The sequence below is a fragment of the Sceloporus occidentalis genome, unplaced genomic scaffold, assembly GCF_023333645.1.
Source record: "Sceloporus occidentalis isolate IW3139 unplaced genomic scaffold, rSceOcc1.0.p SCAF_5, whole genome shotgun sequence".
NCBI classification, from domain to species: domain Eukaryota; kingdom Metazoa; phylum Chordata; class Lepidosauria; order Squamata; family Phrynosomatidae; genus Sceloporus; species Sceloporus occidentalis.
Genome location: NW_028316985.1, coordinates 96865354 through 96883266, shown reverse-complemented (window position 1 = coordinate 96883266; position 17913 = coordinate 96865354). Strand labels below are relative to the sequence as shown.

General features: G+C 43.4%; 1 protein-coding gene across 6 annotated transcripts in view; it reads left to right on the top strand.

The window, feature by feature from the left end:
* Positions 1-17913, top strand: part of LOC149312532 (EF-hand calcium-binding domain-containing protein 4B-like) — a 115276-nt gene that overhangs the window by 47254 nt on the left and 50109 nt on the right. For all 6 annotated transcript variants that reach the window (XR_016281263.1, XR_016281264.1, XM_089524806.1 and 3 more), the window contains 2 exons: positions 2232-2378; positions 15194-15284. Coding sequence is in view for 4 of the 6 variants with exons in the window: in XM_089524806.1 (XP_089380932.1) it covers positions 2232-2378; positions 15194-15284 (238 nt within the window). In the remaining 2 variants the exon portion in view is untranslated. The remainder of the gene's footprint in view (positions 1-2231; positions 2379-15193; positions 15285-17913) is intronic.

The following is a 17913-nucleotide window of genomic DNA, read 5'->3' as shown; positions in this document are numbered from 1 at the left end:
ACAGCAGAAGGTGAGCTCAGGGTTCTGTGGGGTTAAATCTCCCCAGTCCCAGAGAGTCTTTTGGGAGAGTTTATTGGGTCAAGAATGAGGATACACTGAGGGAAGGCTGGTTGGTGTATTTGGAGCCTAGTGGAAGTTTGACTGTGTGACCAGTAGTGTCTATTGTTCTATTGTAGTTTGACATACTCCATAGACACTAGACCACAAGTTGAACATTAGTCAACAGTGCGCTGCAGCAGCTAAAAAGGCCAATGCGATTTTAGGCTGTATCAATAGAAGTGTAACATCAAGGGAAGTAATAGTGCCACTCTATTCTGCTTTGGTCAGATCCCACCTGGAATACTGTGTCCAGTTGTGGGCACCACAACTCAAAAAGAAACCATGCCCTATGAGGAACGACATAGGGAGCTGGGTATGTTTAGCCTGGAAAATAGAAGGTTAAGAGGTGATATGATAGTCCTGTTTAAATACTTAAAGGGATGCCATATTGAGGAGGGAGAAAGCTTGTTTTCTGTTGCTCCAGAGACTAGGACCTGGAACAATGGATGCTCCAGAGACTAGGACCTGGAACAATGGATGCAAGCTACAGGAAAAGAGATTCCGCCTCAACATTAGGAGGAACTTCCTCACAGTAAGGAACACACTTCCTTGGAGAATGGTGGAGTCTCCTTCCTTGGAGGTCTTCAAACAGAGGCTGGATGGCCATCTGTCGGGTATGCTTTGATTGAGATTTCCTGCATGGTAGGGGGTTGGACTAGATGGCCCTTGTGGTCTCTTCCAACTCTATGATTCTATGATTTTTATCTTTTTGTCTCCCCTTCTTCTCTATGTTCACTTTCAGTTAGAGTGAATGTCTGCAACTGCCTCTGCAGTTACTAAGCTGGCATGACACCATTTTCCAATCTGCTTTCCTTTAAAAAACATACAACCCTTCTCTGTTTTTGTTAAAATAGCAGGTTTTGATCTGTTCTGAGACTATTAATCAATTTGCATAGGGCAGCCCCTTCAATCCTCAGACACAGTGACACATCCACTTTCACTTTTGCCTGAGCTTTGTTTCCCCTTTTGCCTAGTGTTTGCACTCCAGGATGGGTTTTGCCTGCCGTTGCAGACCTAAGGCTCAAAGTTAGCTCTCTCCAGTTCCTTCTCAAAACTAATGCAGGACTCCAGGAGATCTGAGTCCATGGGTCCAGATTTTCCAGTCAGCTGACCTGAATCCAAGCCAAGTACAGTGATGCAAGCTCTCAAGCTACCTCAAGCCTCTGCACTGTTCCAGCTGTCATACTGCCAAACCCAGGAGTTTCTCCAAACTCAGGGGAAGATATGCCTTTACCCCCATCATGAAACCACTTTATTAGGCAGTCTTTGATATGTATTAGGTAGTGACAAGCCACAACCTATTTCATCTTCTATGTAATTTTGATGTTATGTGTTTTGCTTGACTCCAATTGCTCTTCTTATATTTGTTGTTTTATTTACTTGATTGATTGGCCTTGCTGATTGTGGAATTAGTTTTGAATACCTTGCCATGCTACACCTTTGTCTCTTTCTCTTTCATTTCCCTGACAGCCCATGGCCTCTATTGACAAATATGTGGCATACATGGAAAGCACAGCCTTTGCTATCTATCTATTTGGTTATTTTTAATTGGGCAATTGTTTAATTGGATTTGGATAACCTGCACCTAATTCATCTCACCCAGTGTGTTATCTGTTTCCCCTGCTGTGTCTTTGGGTTTGCAATCCAGTGGCAGGTATGCAGCCCTGCATCAGATCATAAATGAAATCATGTGGCATCATCAAATGAGTGTCATTTTAAACAAGGAGAACGTGGTCTACTCATTGGACAGATCATTCTCACCCCACTACAAACCCATAAAACGTGACTATCACCTTTCCATATTTCCATTTCGGTTAGCTTTAGAATGGGAGTAAAAAAACCAGTTTCCTTACCCCAGCTTCTGCACTCTTAGATTTAACGCTCCCTCCTTTACGCTTCTGAAGAAAGATTTTAGAATTCTAAAGCTTCTGATCATACCTTGAGTCTTAACAAGGATTGTCAACCTGGCTAGCTAACTAAAAGCCTGCCTTTCTCTCAGAATTGTGGTTCAAGATGGCTCAAACTAAGATTAAAGCTAGATAAATTTTGATTCTTGCTTTGGAAATGCTAATGCTATTATAGCCTTGAACATATTTGCTTTTTACAAGTATTTTTTTCTTTTTTTTCTTCAGAGAGAATAGTGTAAAGAAACTCTGGTTGCACTTAAAGAGAGATGAACCCCACTTGCTTTCCAGTTTTGAAGAATTCCTGGCAAAAGTACTTTCTCAGCTCCAAGAAGCCAATCATGAAAAGAATGCATTGGAATGTGCCCTAAAAAAGTCAGTGCTTCTTCCTAATCACAACTTTCTCTTTGACATTGTCCCTTTCAAGTTTACTTGTATCCAGAGTGCTCTCTCTCTCTCTCTAGTTAAGTAACATCTTTTGGCAGATTAATTATTTTTAGTTGACAACATGTGTTGTAAGAAAAGAAACAAACATGGCTAATGAAGCAGAATCTCATTATTTACACAAAGGATGTAAAATACACTGGTGCCTCGGGTTACGAAATTAATTCGTTCCGCCATTCCTTTCGTAACCCGAAAATTTCGTAACCCGAAAAATAATCCGTTAGCACTGGAAAGCCTAGCTGCACTTTGCAGCATTTGAATTTCGCGCCGAAATGAATTTCGTAACCCGAAAAATATTTCGTAACCCGAAACAGTTTTTGCCAATCCAACTTTTTCGTATCCCGGAAATTTCGTAACCCGATCATTTCGTATCCCGAGGCACCAGTGTATAGCATTTAACTTCACAAGGGCCCAAAACACACCAAAGAAATAATCCAGCTCAGTGCTAGGGAATACTGGGAATTGTAGTTTATTGTTGCACCAGAGCTCTCTGACAAAGAAGGCTAAACATCTCACAAAACTACAGTTCCCAGAAATTTCTAGCATTGAGCCAGGGTAATTAAAGCAGTCTCAAATGACATTATTTCTGAGGTGGTTCCAGTTCTTGCCTCTGCATCTGCTGCTGCCTCTGATGAAAGTTCTAGTCTGGCATCTGCAGGATCAGGGAGGAGGGATTATCTATATAACTGCAAGAGTCATAGGGGCTGATGAGGAGTTCAGCCTCAGATTCATCATCTGGCAAGACAGACTATTTTTTGTGGATCCCTCCCGATTTGATTTTGTTCCTGTTCTTTCAGATTTTACTTTGGAGATCCATACATGTTTTGCTCAGCCCAAAATATTTTGTCAGCTCCTAGACAATCGGGTACTTTTGATACCAGCTCCCCAGCTTGGTTTATTTTAACCCAGTGTAAAATTAGAAAGAACAGGAGCAAAATCTGGGACTTTTCAATCTGTCTGGATGCACCTTTTTTCTTTTTAGAAAAGGTAGCAAAAGACATAGATAACAACCAACCAAAACAATAGGACTACCCCCCCCCCATCCATCCACATTATATTAGATCACCAAGAGACAATTCGTATAAGGGCCCTACAGCCAATGCAGGCTCATTGGCCCAGGGGATACCCATATACTCATGAATAAAGTAGAGTTGATGCGTTTTCAAAATAGGAATAAGGAAGAGTCAGCATTCATGATGAATATCAGAGCAGCACAGGGTCAACCCCTCCTGAATGTAGCTCTGATAATTATTGGCACAGCTTGGGAAAATCCCTTTGTTTTTTTTATTACATCTCCTAGAATCTCTCAATGTACTGTAATTCTTTAGAGTTGTAAACTTTTCCAAGCTTTGGATATTCTGTACCCCAGTGTGTTACCTCAAACAGCATCTTCCACATGGGACCCCACAAACACATTTGCCAAGTTTGTTCCAATTTGGAACTTTCCCACACAACTCCCATGAATGACTACCATACCACAGCATACACACACCCACGTACACATACACACTAGATCCTTGCCTCCTCTTGCACTACAAAGAGGCATAGAAGGGATGACAAAACAAAGAAAAGTTTACCAGCCAGGGAAATATGGGTGGGGGGTGTAGGGGGAGGAGTGAAAACATAGGCAATCTAGAAAGAAAGGCAAGAAAGACTTTGAAAAAGAGTGAAAGAAAGAGCAGCATGCAATTGAAAAAGCAGTACAGGAAAAAGAAAGAGAGAGGGGAAAGAGGAAGGAAAATGACTCCTAGCTGAGCAGAACACAGGCTGACATGAGAAATATCTGCAGAAGGGTTGTGTAATGAGCCTGCAAGGCCTCTGGGACCAGGTTATAAAAAGGGTTCATTTAGAGGAGATGAGTAAGGTTCATGTTATCCATAAGGATACACACACAGGAAGGGAGGGGGATTAAATCTCCAATGAAGTGCTTGGTGGCAGCACTACTGTACTGCTACATTGGGTAGATCTTAGCCACATACCACTCCCCTTTTTGCAGCATGGTGGCAGTAGTCCGATCCTTGAAAGCCAGATATTTCCCAAATGTTTTTTTTTAGGGGGAGGGGGGATTTCTTATATGGCTGGTTTGCTGATGTTTCTTTGCTTTATTGTGAGGTTATCACGTTTTACTTTCGAACCCCAAGATGGGGCCTGATTGCTTCTATTTTTCCAAATGGCCTGAAGTCTTTTTTCCAACTCCCTGGAAAGGGAGGGTTGGATACATCCCTGCCTCTGCCAGAAGGAGAATCCTGTTGCCAATTTCCACTCCGTCCTCCAATGTTGTTTTGTTTTCTAGCTTTTCTGAAAACTTGGAGAATAGTTAGGTTTAGCTAGGGTAGAGACAGTGAATGTGAGAAGGAAGTCCCAGTGCCAACCCTCCAATGTCTACTACTGGGGCAGAAGTGATGGCAGCTTCAGCTGCAGTTTGAGAGAGAAAAGAACCTGTTTTTATGCAAGTCCCCAAGACAATCACAGCAGCTGCAGAATTAGCAGAATCAGTGAGGCCAAGAGTGGAACCCAATCATTATTGGAACCAGGACATAGTGGATTCTGCCCCAAAGCTAATTTATCAGGGTGGAATAAGGGTCCCACTCAGACAAAGGTGGGGAAGTGACTCTCTCAAAATTTCAAGCCAAGTAATCAGACACAGAGGCAAGATGGAGTCCAAAGCTGGAACAGCAAGAAGACATCAAGAAGTTAAAAACCCAGATAAATTGGATGAATCCCATGGAAAGAGGAGATATGCAAGATAACTCACCTCAGCAACTATAAGTTAAGCCCAGGCTCATCTCATCAGCCTGGACGGTTGAGGTGATAGTTAATGGGCCATGAGTGATGGCTCTCAGAGATACAGGGGCCTCACTCACAGTGATGTTTATCACACGGAGGTTTCTGCAGCTCTGATCCGAAGCCACTGCGGGTCCAACGATACGAATTCATGTGATAACGTGATGTATTATCTCACGTGATTGGTTTCTATGGGGGGGTCGTTCCGAGGTGCATCCACAGTGAATCCGAAATGACTCCTCATTTTGATAAATTCGGTAACAAGCGAATTCACAAAAATTGCTTCTAAGCTCACTTCGATTTCACTCTGAATTGGTCTGATGTGGAATACAACTTTGTTTCTGTCCTGGTACACACACTCCCAAACCTCCAAGGTCCCACATTTCCCATGATGCTGCGCTGCAATTTTGCCCCATTTGCTTCTGGTGCTCGTTCAAGGAGGGAAGTGGATGTAGCTGACAGGGAGGAAGGTAATCAAACAGGAGGCTGGGGGGAGAGATGGGATCAATGGAGGGGGCCATCAGAGGCTGGGGGGAGCAACAAACTCCAACTCCCAGAATTCCATAGCCTCGAGCCAAGGACCCCACAACAAACTCCAACTCCCAGAATTTCATAGCACTGAGCCAGGACAGTTAAAGTGGAGGCAAACCAGATTATTTCCACAATGCAGATGCAACTTAAGAAAAGGCAACTGTTACAAAGGGAAGGAGAGCAGGGAAAATAATTATAATAATTATAATTATAATTTTTTTAAATAATAATAACAATAATAATAATAATAATAAGAAGAAGAAGAAGTTATTAGTTTGCTGAGGCACCAGAGCTCTCTGCCAGAGAAGGCTCAATGTCTCACAACACTACAGTTCCCAGAATTCCATAGCACTGAGCCAGGACAGTTAAACTGGAGTCAAACCGGATTATTTCCCCAGTGCGGCTGCAACCTAAGAGAATTATTATTATTATTATTATTATTATTATTATTATTATTATTATTTATAGCCCACCCAATCACAAGGAATCCAGGTGGGTTACAACAATAAAAATAAAGAGAATAAAATAAAATACAAAAATAAATAAAAAACAGTAAAATAAAACAGAGCAACGTGAGTATAGTAAATTTTACAGTTAAGCCTGATGGAAATTGGGCCTGTCTTTTCACTCCCTCCCAGGTCTGATGATGACAGTTGGGGCGGAGGGAGGGCTCTTCTTTTTGAGGCCAGAATATAATTTCAATTAAATTTAATTTAATTCTTCTCATTAATTTAAGAGAAGAATTGGTGGACAGAGTGATGTAAGTCACAGTAAATGGGGAGAGGAACTAGGTAGGGAAAGCCTGCCAGAAGAGATCCGTCTTAGGAGTCTTCTTAAGGGCTGTAAGAGTAGAAATGTCGCAGATCTCCTTTGGCAGGTCATTCCATAGCTTTGGCGCGGCGATGGAAAAGGCCCTCTGGGTGACTGAAGTTAGCCTAGATTTTATTGTCCAAAGTAGATTCTTCCCAGAGGAACTTAAAGTGCAGGACGGTCAGTACGGAAGAAGGCGTTCCCTTAAGTATTCTGGACCCAAGCCAGGTAGGGCTTTAAAGGTAATCACCAACACCTTGTACCTTGCCCGGAAACTAAATGGCAGCCAGTGAAGGGATTTCAAAACCAGTGTTATGTGATCGTTACGACGAGTACCTGTAATTAACCTGGCTGCCATATTTTGTATAAGTTGAAGTTTCTGAACTTGGCAAAAGGGTAGCCCCATGTAGAGCGCATTACAGAAGTCCAATTGAGAGGTGACCAGCGCATGCACAACTGTTTCAAGGTCTCCCTGCTCCAGGAAGGGGCGCTGCTAGCGTATCAACCGAAGCTGATAACAAGTGTTCCTGACTGTCGCATCCACCTGAGCTGTCAGTTGAAGCGACGAGTCATGGAACACCCCCAAGCTGCGGACACAGTCTTTCAGGGGAAGTGTGACCCCATCCAGAACTGGCTGATATAATTCCATACCTGGGCTTGGGTTTCCTATAACGAGTACCTCCGTCTTACCTGGATTCAGCTTGAGTCGGTTTTCCCTCATCCAGTCCATTACCGCCCCAAGACAGGCATTCAGAGGAGAGATGCCATCCTTAGTCACTGCATCAGTCTGAGACACAGAGAAATATATTTGGGTGTCATCAGCGTACTGATAACATCCTGCTCCATGTCTCCGGATGATTTCTCCCAGCAGCTTCATGTAAATGTTAAACAACATAGGAGACAATATGGCGCTCTGGGGGACACCAAATTTTAGCTCTCTTTTAGAAGAGCAACTGTCTCCTAGCACCGCCATCTGGAATCTGCCTGAGAGGTAGGACCGGAACCACTGTAGAACAGTGCCTCCGATACCTAATTCTCTCAGGCGTTCCAGAAGGATACCATGGTCAATACAGTGGACCCTTGTTATACGCTGGGGTTTGGTTCCAAGATCCCCCGTGTATAACAAAATCCGTGTATGCTCAAGTCCCATTAAATATAATGACATAGCAAAATGGTGTCCCTTATAAAAATGGAAAATTAAGGTAAATTTATACTTTTTTGGAATATTTTCAAACCGCGTATGCTTGAATCTGTGTATAAAAAATCCGTGTATAAGAAGGGCCGACTGTAGTATCGAAGGCCGCTGAGAGGTCTAAGAGCACCAGCAGGGTCACACTTCCCCTGTCAATGCCCAGACAGAGATCATCAACTAAGGCAACCAATGCCATCTCAACTCCATATCCCGCCCTGAATCCAGTTTGAAATGGGTCCAGATAATCACCTTCATCCAAGATTGCCTGTAGTTGATTGGCGACCGGCCTCCCAATCATCTTGCTCAAGAATGGCAACAACGAGACTGGCCTATAATTATTTCTATCCAGAGGGTCCAGTGAGGGCTTTTTTAAGAGTGGTCTGACTACTGCCTCCTTAAGACAAGAAGGCAGGTTACCCTCCCTGAAGGATGCATTGATTATATTTTTCAGCATCAGCTTGACTGTATTACCCCCTTGGACAGCCAGCCAGGATGGGCAAGGATCAAGAGGGCAAGTCATTTTTTTTCAGACTACTAAGGAGCTTGTCCACGTCCTCAGTACTTACCGACTCAAATTGATCCAGTCTAACAGTAATGGCAGAGGCATTGGATGCCTTTCTCATTGCTTCTGACTTAAAGTTGTCATCCAAATCAGCTCTTATCCGAGAGATTTTATCTGTAAAATAATCATTAAAAGCGTCACAGTGAGCTATGGTTGACTCTAATAGGGGGTTCTGGGTGGGAGGCAGTTTTGTTAAACTCCTTACCACCCTGAACGAGATTTCAGCTGGACGAGATTTCACAGACGCGATAGATGCAGAATAGAAAGATTTCTTGGCTGCATCTATCGCCACTTGATAGGACCTAAGAAAAGTCCTATGAAGTATCTTATCAGATATGAGTTGAGATTTCAGCCAACGCTTCTCTAGTCGTTGTCCAACCCGCTTCATTTGTTTAAGCTCTTCAGTGTACCAAGGGTTACGGTTTTTAGTGGGTTGGAAAGGACGCTTGGGAGCGATCATTTCTATAGCTCTGGTGATGTTGTTATTCCACAAATTAACCAGAACTTTGACAGAGTTGCCGGCACTGCCAACCATAGAACCTCCTAGGGCTTCTTGGAACCTAATGGGTTCCATCAGCCTTCGAGGGCATACCATTCTAATTGGTCCTCCACCTCTAGAGGGAGGAATAGTAGCCTTCAGTCCAACCTTAACCAGGAAATGATCCGTCCATGATAATGCGGAGATACTAGTTATTTCTGCTCACAAATATGCCTGTTCTGTGCAAAAGACCACATCAAGAGTATGACCTGCGGAATGCGTGGGCTCAGAGACTATTTGGGAGAGGCCCATGTTTGTCATGAAACCCATGAACTCCCGAGCCGCACCAGTAAGATTAGTCAAATCAGCCTTGAGGGGGATGTTGAGGTCGCCCAGGACTAACAGCCTAGCCGATTCCAACATCAGCTCTGAGACTAGTTGTGTCAGCTCAGCTAGGGAGTCTGTTAAGTTATGGGGTGGACGATAGATCAACAGAATCCCCAAACTCTCCCTGGTCTTCAAGCAAAGGTAAATGCATTCAGTGTGGTTTAATGCACGGATAGGTATCCTGGTTAAAGTGAGATTGTTTTTATGGATTATGGCTACGCCTCCTCCCTGTTAGCTTCCCCTTATCTGCTCATTGACGGAGTACCCGGCTGGAAGGGCCTGAGTCCAGGTTACAGAGCTATCTGTTCCCAGTGAGGTCTCTGTGATACATGCCAGGTCAGCGTTGTGATCTATCAGTAAGTCATAGATGATACGGGACTTATTCTTCACTGACCTGGCATTACATAAGAGCAGAGAAAGGTTTGGTGAATCATTAGGCATGCTCTCCCGATCTTTTGGGGTAGCAGGGCGAATGGAAGGCAGAATAGATATCAGACATCTATCACGTCTTCTTCTGTAATGACCTTTTGCCCTGCTAATGCCATATCTTCCATTGCCCTGCACAACTTGAATTGCTGCTCTGTTGAAGACATCTAATCCCTCCCCTGAAACATACATTGATGGATCTTGGTTGACCTCAAGACCCTCCATCTAACCAACATCTCGTAGTCCCCTAAATAAACTAGAGTCGATCTATTGTGACTCCTTAATGACAAAAACTGTTACAAAGGGAAGGAGAGTGGATTGGATTCAGGGAGGTGGTATTTTAGGGAGCATGGAGAATAAGGAAAACCAGACCATTTCTGCACTCCTAAAAATGGGTCTCCTTCAGATCCAAAGGATTTACTTCCAAGTAAACCTGCAGCTTCTACAATGATTATTTTGCAGTGAAAGGATTTGTTTTAATAATAATAATAATAATAATAATAATAATAATTATTATTATTATTATTAATAATAATAATAATAAATTCTTTAATAATAATCTTAAATGGATGGGGGCTCTGACACGAAGATGTGGCTGAAATGGATGAGGAGAATGACAGGAGGATAGATGTAGATAGAGCTGAAATAGATGAGGAGAATGACAGGAGGATAAATGTAGATGGAGCTGTAATAGATGAGGAGAATGACAGGAGGATAGATGTAGATGGAGCTGAAATAGATGAGGAGAATGACAGGAGGATAGATGTAGATGGAGCTGAAATAGATGAGGAGAATGACAGGAGGATAGATGTAGATGGAGCTGAAATAGATGAAGAGAATGACAGGAGGATAGATGTAGATGGAGCTGAAATGGATGAGGAGAATGACAGGAGGATAGATGTAGATAGAGTTGAAATAGATGAAGAGAATGACAGGAGGATAGATGTAGATGGAGCTGAAATAGATGAAGAGAATGACAGGAGGATAGATGTAGATGGAGCTGAAACGGATGAGGAGAATGACAGGAGGATAGATGTAGATAGAGCTGAAATAGATGAAGAGAATGACAGGAGGATATATGTAGATGGAGCTGAAATGGATGAGGAGGAGAGATGTAGATGTGGCTGAAATAGATGAGGAGAATGACAGGAGGAGAGATGTAGATGTGGCTGAAATGGATGGGGGATTTGACACAGAGGACCTGTTTGGATTTGGCTGCCAGGGATGGAAAAATAGAAGGGAGGAAGAAATGTGAAGCAATCATTCGTGTGAGGCTAGCATTCATGTGAAAGTGGAATCAAGAAGTGGCCCCCTTCTTCACCTCGGAAGTGCAAAGGTTCACAATGCATTCACGATGCGCAAGGGTCCCAATTCGAATCATTGAATCCGCATGGTATGTACCGGTGTGATAATTTAATGTGCACTCACTCTACTTTGACTCAGGAATCACCACAATTTCGTTCTTCACATGTGATAATTCATCACGTGAATTGACTCTGCTTCCCCTTCAATTCGAATTGGCTCTGGATTTGAGTTCCAGTCTCATGTGTGATAAGGGCCAGAGGTGCTTAAAGACCTTCTGAAAGACTGCAACTTGTCGCATGCACCCCTTGTCATGGCAAATATCGTTCTGTCCCCATCCAGACTGACCACTGGAAGGGTGTCGTGGGTCAGCATCACAGCATGTCAGTTTTACTTGGCAATTGCATCATGGACCATCTTTGGAAGACCAGATGCTTGGGACAGAGGAGTTTAGAGGTAGATAGGTTGAACTGGTTTTACAACTTACCTACTGGAAGACAGGCCAAGCACTGGAAGATAGAAGTCTGCATGGGAAGGGCAAAGAAGTCTGATAGGCCCACAGAAGAGAAGGAGGATAACTCCAGAGATCCAGACCTGGAAAAACAAGAGGATGGTACAAGTGATAACAATCTTCACAAATGACCTATACCTCAAGAAGAGGAAGACAGTCACCAACCATCACTTGGTGGTTCTTCTGCCTTTGGATGGTCCCAACAACTGGATCCAAGACTAGAGCCAATTAGGCAATTGGCCAAGAAAGGGTCGACAGGTACTTCTAGTAAAGCACAACCGGTTCATGTATGTGCTAAAGGCAGGGCTTCTTTACAGGGAATGTCTTCCTAAGAGCCACAGGGTAGATTTTGAGAGCATGAAGTAGTAGGTGGTCCCAAATCATACTAGGCTCTCAGCCCAGTGTATGGCCATCTGAGCTGGCATGCTAGAATTGGCTGGACCAAGGAGAGAGTGAGGCAGAAAATTTATTGGGACAGCTATGGACAAGTTCTTGAAGACTATGTCAAGTCTTGTGATGTATGCCAATGAGCAGGAACCTGTCTTGACAAAGTCAAAGACCCCCTACTGCCTGCTCATCGAGACACCCTTTCAAAGGGCATCAGTAGACATTCTGGGCTCTATACAACCTGTGACACCACACAGGAAGAAGTATGTCTTGACACTGAAAGACCATGTCTCTACATTTATGCTTTATTACTTTTACAATTCTTCAACCACGGGAAAAATAAGTATTTAAAATAAAAGAGAAACCCCTCAAAATCCAGAAATTTGATTTTTTATGCATTGTTTATATCTTATTTGTTTTATATTAACTTCTTAATCTGTTACTCCATATATACTTTCTTCCTCCCATAAATGTTTTAAATATACAGCGCGCCCGCGTCATACGCGGGCGCGCTTTACGCGGCTTGAGCATACGCGCTCAAGCCACGGGGCATGGGCGGGGCGGAAGGGGCGTCACGTCCCGTTCAATTGAATGGGTGTGTGCGCCCGTTGCGCCCCGCACGCCGCCGCACCACTGTGCACAAGCCCCATTGTTTCCAATGGGGCTTGAGCATAGTCGGAATTCGCCATACATGGAGGGATCCGGAATGGATCCCCGCGTAAGGCAAGGGCCCACTGTATGTAGTTTTCACTGCTCTTTCCTATATTTGTCCATCAAGCCCCCTCTCATCAGACAGGTTAGTTTGTCTATTTCCATGATATCATATAGGGGGCACAATTATCAGATTCCTAAATTGATCAACCAGTTCAGGAAAGGGAGGTAGGGTAGATAGAGTAGGCAATCCTTTCTCTCTCATTGTTATATGCTAAGAACAACCATAGTGAAGCCCAGTTCAACTTCCCGTACTGTTAATTTCAATATGCCATCCTAAATATTCCCATGGTGCACAAGACTGAGGGTTTAAAAACAAACAGTACATTATTCACAAAATTAGAAATTGAATTTCTAAAAACATAGCAGCAAGTACTCAGCCTTCTGTAGCAATGAAGATGGTCAGTGGTGGCTTCTTTATTATTCAACTTTCCCCCCAGTTTATAAAGATCCTGCCTCCTAATTGATGGAGAACACTGCAGTATTTGAAACACTTGACTGTACAACTTGCTAAGTAGATAGAACATGACTACTATCATTCCACGTGAAACAGAATTTTATGAACTTATGTACAGTGGGCCCTCCCCTTATGCGGGGATCTGTTCCGGATCCTTCTGAGTAAAGGGAAATCCACATATGCTGGAGCCCCATTGCAAGTAATGGCGCTTGTGCCCATGGCGCTCCATGACACAGCGGTGCACACACACCATGGGCATGCACCCCATTACTTCCCCCAGGGCATGTGAGGGGCTTTTCTGGCATGGCTTTCAGCTTATAGGTGCACTGTACTCATGTCCCAGTCAAGTTATGTTCATGTAAAGGTTTAAGTATTGTGGAGTCGCCGATGATGCAGAATACAGCTTTATTAGTTGTGATGTAGGTAGTTAACCACTGTGCCACCAGGGCTCCCCTGTTATCTGTTCCAAGTTATCTGACTTTGAGAAGTAACAGAAATAAAAGCAAAGAAATTCATTCCACATTCTTCCAAAACAGCTGAAGTGAGTGCAGTTGGTGTGTTGTGTGCCTGGTTTCCAGGAATACTTAAATTTTTGACACTCCTATGGCCACTAGATGCCTCACGTCTAGATTTCTGTAATGCGCTCTACATGGGGCTACCCTTGTGCTTGATTCGGAAACTGCAATTAGTGCAGAACATGGCGGCCAGAGTAGTGTCAGGAACATCGAGGAGGGACCATATTACTCCGGTATTAAAGTCCCTCCGCTGGCTGCCTATTAGTTTTCGGGCCCAGTACAAGGTGTTGGTTATCACCTTTAAAGCCCTAAATGGCTTGGGTCCAAACTATCTCAGGGACCACCTCCTCCCATATAATCCTCCCCGCACACTCCGGTCCTCTGGGAGGAATTTGCTGCAGCCTCAAAGATCTAGGCTTTCGGCTACCTCCCAGAGGGCTTTTTCTGTTGTCGCCCCCAGATTATGGAACGACCTGCTGGACGAGATCCGTCAATTGACATCTTTAGACATCTTTAAAACGGCTGTCAAGACGGATCTCTTCTGGCAGGCCTTACCAGGATAGATAACCCCGGCCTCAGGAATCCCTCTTCTCATGAGAGTCCCCAAGATCCTCCCTGGAAATGCTACCGTAGTATACTGTTTTAATTGTTTTGTTTTGTTTTGTTTTGTTCTGTTTTGTTTTTGTCTTGTAATAATGTGTATGTGTTAATGTTGTTTAATTTGTTGGTTAATGGTGGGTCCTCTATGGGGTCAGTCAGAGGTCATAACACAGACCGCATGTACCCAAAATTTTATTAAAACCAAACTTGGTAACAGGACCAAGTGTGAAATGGATCTAGGAGTCCAAGTAGATCACAAGTTGAACATGAGTCACCAGTGCAATGCGGCAGCTACAAAGGCTAATGCGATTTTAGGCTGCATCAATAAAAGTATAGTGTCTAGATCAAGTGAAGTAATAGTGCTACTCTATTCTGCTTTGGTCAGGCCTCACGTGGAATACTGTGTCCAGTTCTGGGCACCACAATTCAAAAAGGATGCTGAAAAACTGGAGCGTATCCAAAGGATGGGAAAGTTTAGCCTTGAGAAGAGAAGGTTAAGAGGTGATATGTTAGCCCTGTTTAAATACTCGAAGGGATGTCATAGTGAACAAGGAGCAAAGTTGTTTTCTGCTGCTCCAGAGACTAGGACCCGGAGCAATGGATGCAAGCTACAGGAAAAGAGATTCCAGCTCAACATTAGGAGGAACTTCCTGACAGTAAGGGCTGTTCTACAGTGGAACACACTTCCTCAGAGAGTAGTGAAGTCTCCCTACTTCGAGGTCTTTAAATAGAGGCTGGATGGTCATCTGTTGGGGATGCTTTGAGTGAGAGTTTCTGCATAGCAGGAGGTTGGACTGCATGACCCTTGTGGTCTCTTCCAACTCTATGATTCTATGATTACATAGTCTTCAAGGGATTCCTTGCTAAACTAATAAATATAGATCTCTAAGCCAATTTAGAATACACATCTATAGCTATACATCAAAACAACATTAAGGGATGAATTAGACGCTCAACAATTGCACTCCTGTGCTAATTTTCCACAAACCAAATTGGCTACAATAGGTACTATAACTTTTATCCTCCTCATTTCCACCACTCAGGGACCTTAAATATGAATCCTGTTGTTTTTCCCCCCTCTCTTTCTGCCTAGGAAGATTGCTGCTTATGATGAAGAAATTCAGCATCTCTATGAGGAAATGGAGCAGCAGATCAAAAATGAGAAAGAAGCATTCCTCTTGAAAGCAAGTATTGCATTAGTATTGATCCTCCCCAATTCACAGCCTCTTGCCATTTATTTCTTTGCACTCTTCTCATGTTGTAATAATAATAAAATTATAGACTGGAAAGGCTCTTCTATTTTAGAGAAGAATTAAGGCATTTAAATATGAACTCATACACCAAGAGGCATGGCATGGTGCACATCTAAGTGTTCCAAGCAGTCATATGTTTCAATTTTAGCTTTTGTCTCAATTTTCTGTAATATCAGTGCTTATTTACCAGCTAGGGGTGGGTGGCTCTCTCAATCCTGATCTTGTTGCAGTTTTTGTTTGTCCGTCCCTAAACTCTTTCAACCAGGTCTTATATTTGCAGGTGGGAGTCAGAATACAAACCATACTATCACCTTTGCCTCCTTAAAGGTGCAGCCTCAACCCGACTCCCAAGCAATGACCACACATTTCTTGGTCCAAGATATTGGCTTTATGTTAACAAGCCTAAACTTGAGCACTCAGGGGTGCCAACGCCAGGATCCAGATCCACAGTGGCTACAGACTTATATACAACTTCAGTCCCAATACAGTCCTCTTTCCCCCAATCAACACTTGCCAGCACACTGCAGTCTGCCTACCACAATCTGCCACCAGTTTCTTGCCTTTTATAGTAATAATTTCCTTAAATGGTCATAGCTCCTTATAAGATAACAAATTCCTTATATAGTCAGGGCCTACAGAGGGTTCCGGACTCTAAACCCACAAGTGCTACCAGAATGGTTATGGCCTCGTTCACTCACATCTTTCCCCCCTCAAGGAGAGTGCTGAACCACCTTTGAGTTTCCTTAATCTTATCTATTTTACAAGGTTCCAGCATAGGAAGTGCAAAACTCCAACAACACTTAAACAAATGTTGCAACATGCAACAATAAATGTTGGTGTTACAAATTATCATGACTACCATCAGAAAGAGTTGTTTTATCCATTGGATATTTGGTAGCCAGTTGTAATGACTGGCCTCCACTTCGGTCAGGCAATAAAGAATTAAGCTGGGAGGGAGGTACATGCAAATGAGCAATTACATCACCGCTGACGGAAGGCCCACTTGGCCAATCAGTGAGCAGGAGTGAGAGTTTCTTCCAGAAGCTTCCAACAGAGGGATATAAAAGGCCTCTGAGATCAGTTGGAGGAGCTTCTGCAGTGGGGAGTCTGAAGTGACAGTATCTCACTTGATGTGGGTCTTGCCAGTTGGAAAAACTGCAGTGTTGAGGCTGTGTCATGAAAGCATATTTCAGGAAGGTAGTTGGTGCTAGACCAAGGCCAGTAACTACATCTCAAACCCATCTAGGCTGGAAGATTCCATCTCTGTATTAGTATTTAGGAATGTGTCAGTTAGAATGATTAGGGCCTTATTAAATTTTTTTCTGTTGGCTTGTACCTGCAAGATCAAAAGACCTTGTATGATTTATATTATTTTTGTTAATAGAATAAATATTTTCTTTAAAAGTATCGACTATTCATACACTACCTTACACATGCTTTAGTTCAATTATTATTTGCTTAGTTTAGACAGGGATGGGAACTATAAATCCTTAACAAGTCCCAGTGTGTGTTAAGGAAAGGTTATAATAAATTCACTGGATCGTGGCAGCGTGGTTCGAAGATCTCCAAGAGTCTCATTCAACTTCACAGAAAGTGTGAACTGAGAACAGGAGATTCAGGGGAAAATAAAGGATCTGCTGTGACTAAGTGCCAAGACAGGGCCGCTGTTTGGGTTGCTTGGACTACAGGGATCATCACACCAGTTTGTTAGCCAAGCCCACAAGTCTTTGTTTTTGGGAGAATAACTCTTATGGATGTCAATGGCAACTTTATGTAGTTTATCTATATCCTCGGAGCAATGGATGCAAGCTGCAGGAAAAGAGATTCCACCTCAACAGTAGGAGGAACTTCCTGACAGTAAGGGCTGTTTGACAGTGGAACACACTCCCTCAGAGTGTAGTGGAGTCTCCTTCTTTGGAGGTATTTAAGCAGAGGTTGGATGGCCATCTGTCTGGTATGCTTTGATTGGGATTTCATGCATGGCAGAATGGGGTTGGACTGAATGGCCCTTGTGGTCTCTTCCAACTCTATGCACCTTACCACACGGGGGCTTTTTGAGCATCAGTTCGCATTGGCTGATTCGTATTCGCGTCATATCGCATCGTTCATCCACACTCGTGCTCTCTGAATACGCTTTGCCGATTCGTATTCGCATCATATCGTTCATCCACACCTGGGCGGCCTTCCGGATCGAGGTCTTGCACATCGGCCAATGTGTATTCACGCAAAGCAAGGCCAGTGCAGATTGGATCACCACACCAGTCCAATACAATGTGTGTTCGCCAATGCGCATTGGCAGCTTTGCGCATGCTCTGTGGGGCTCTGAACGGGGCACAACATTTTTAACTTCCGGGGGTGAAGAATAAGGTCACTGTTTAGCACGGTATATCGCAAGATTTGCTGCCTTTAGCCACTTACGAAAGGGGTATGCACCATCTGTATGTTTGTGTGTGTGTGTGTGTGTGTGTGTGTGTGTGTGTATATATATGCACACACATAAATACATACATACATACTTATATATATACACATAGTGGTACAGCCAAAAGTGTGATGCCTT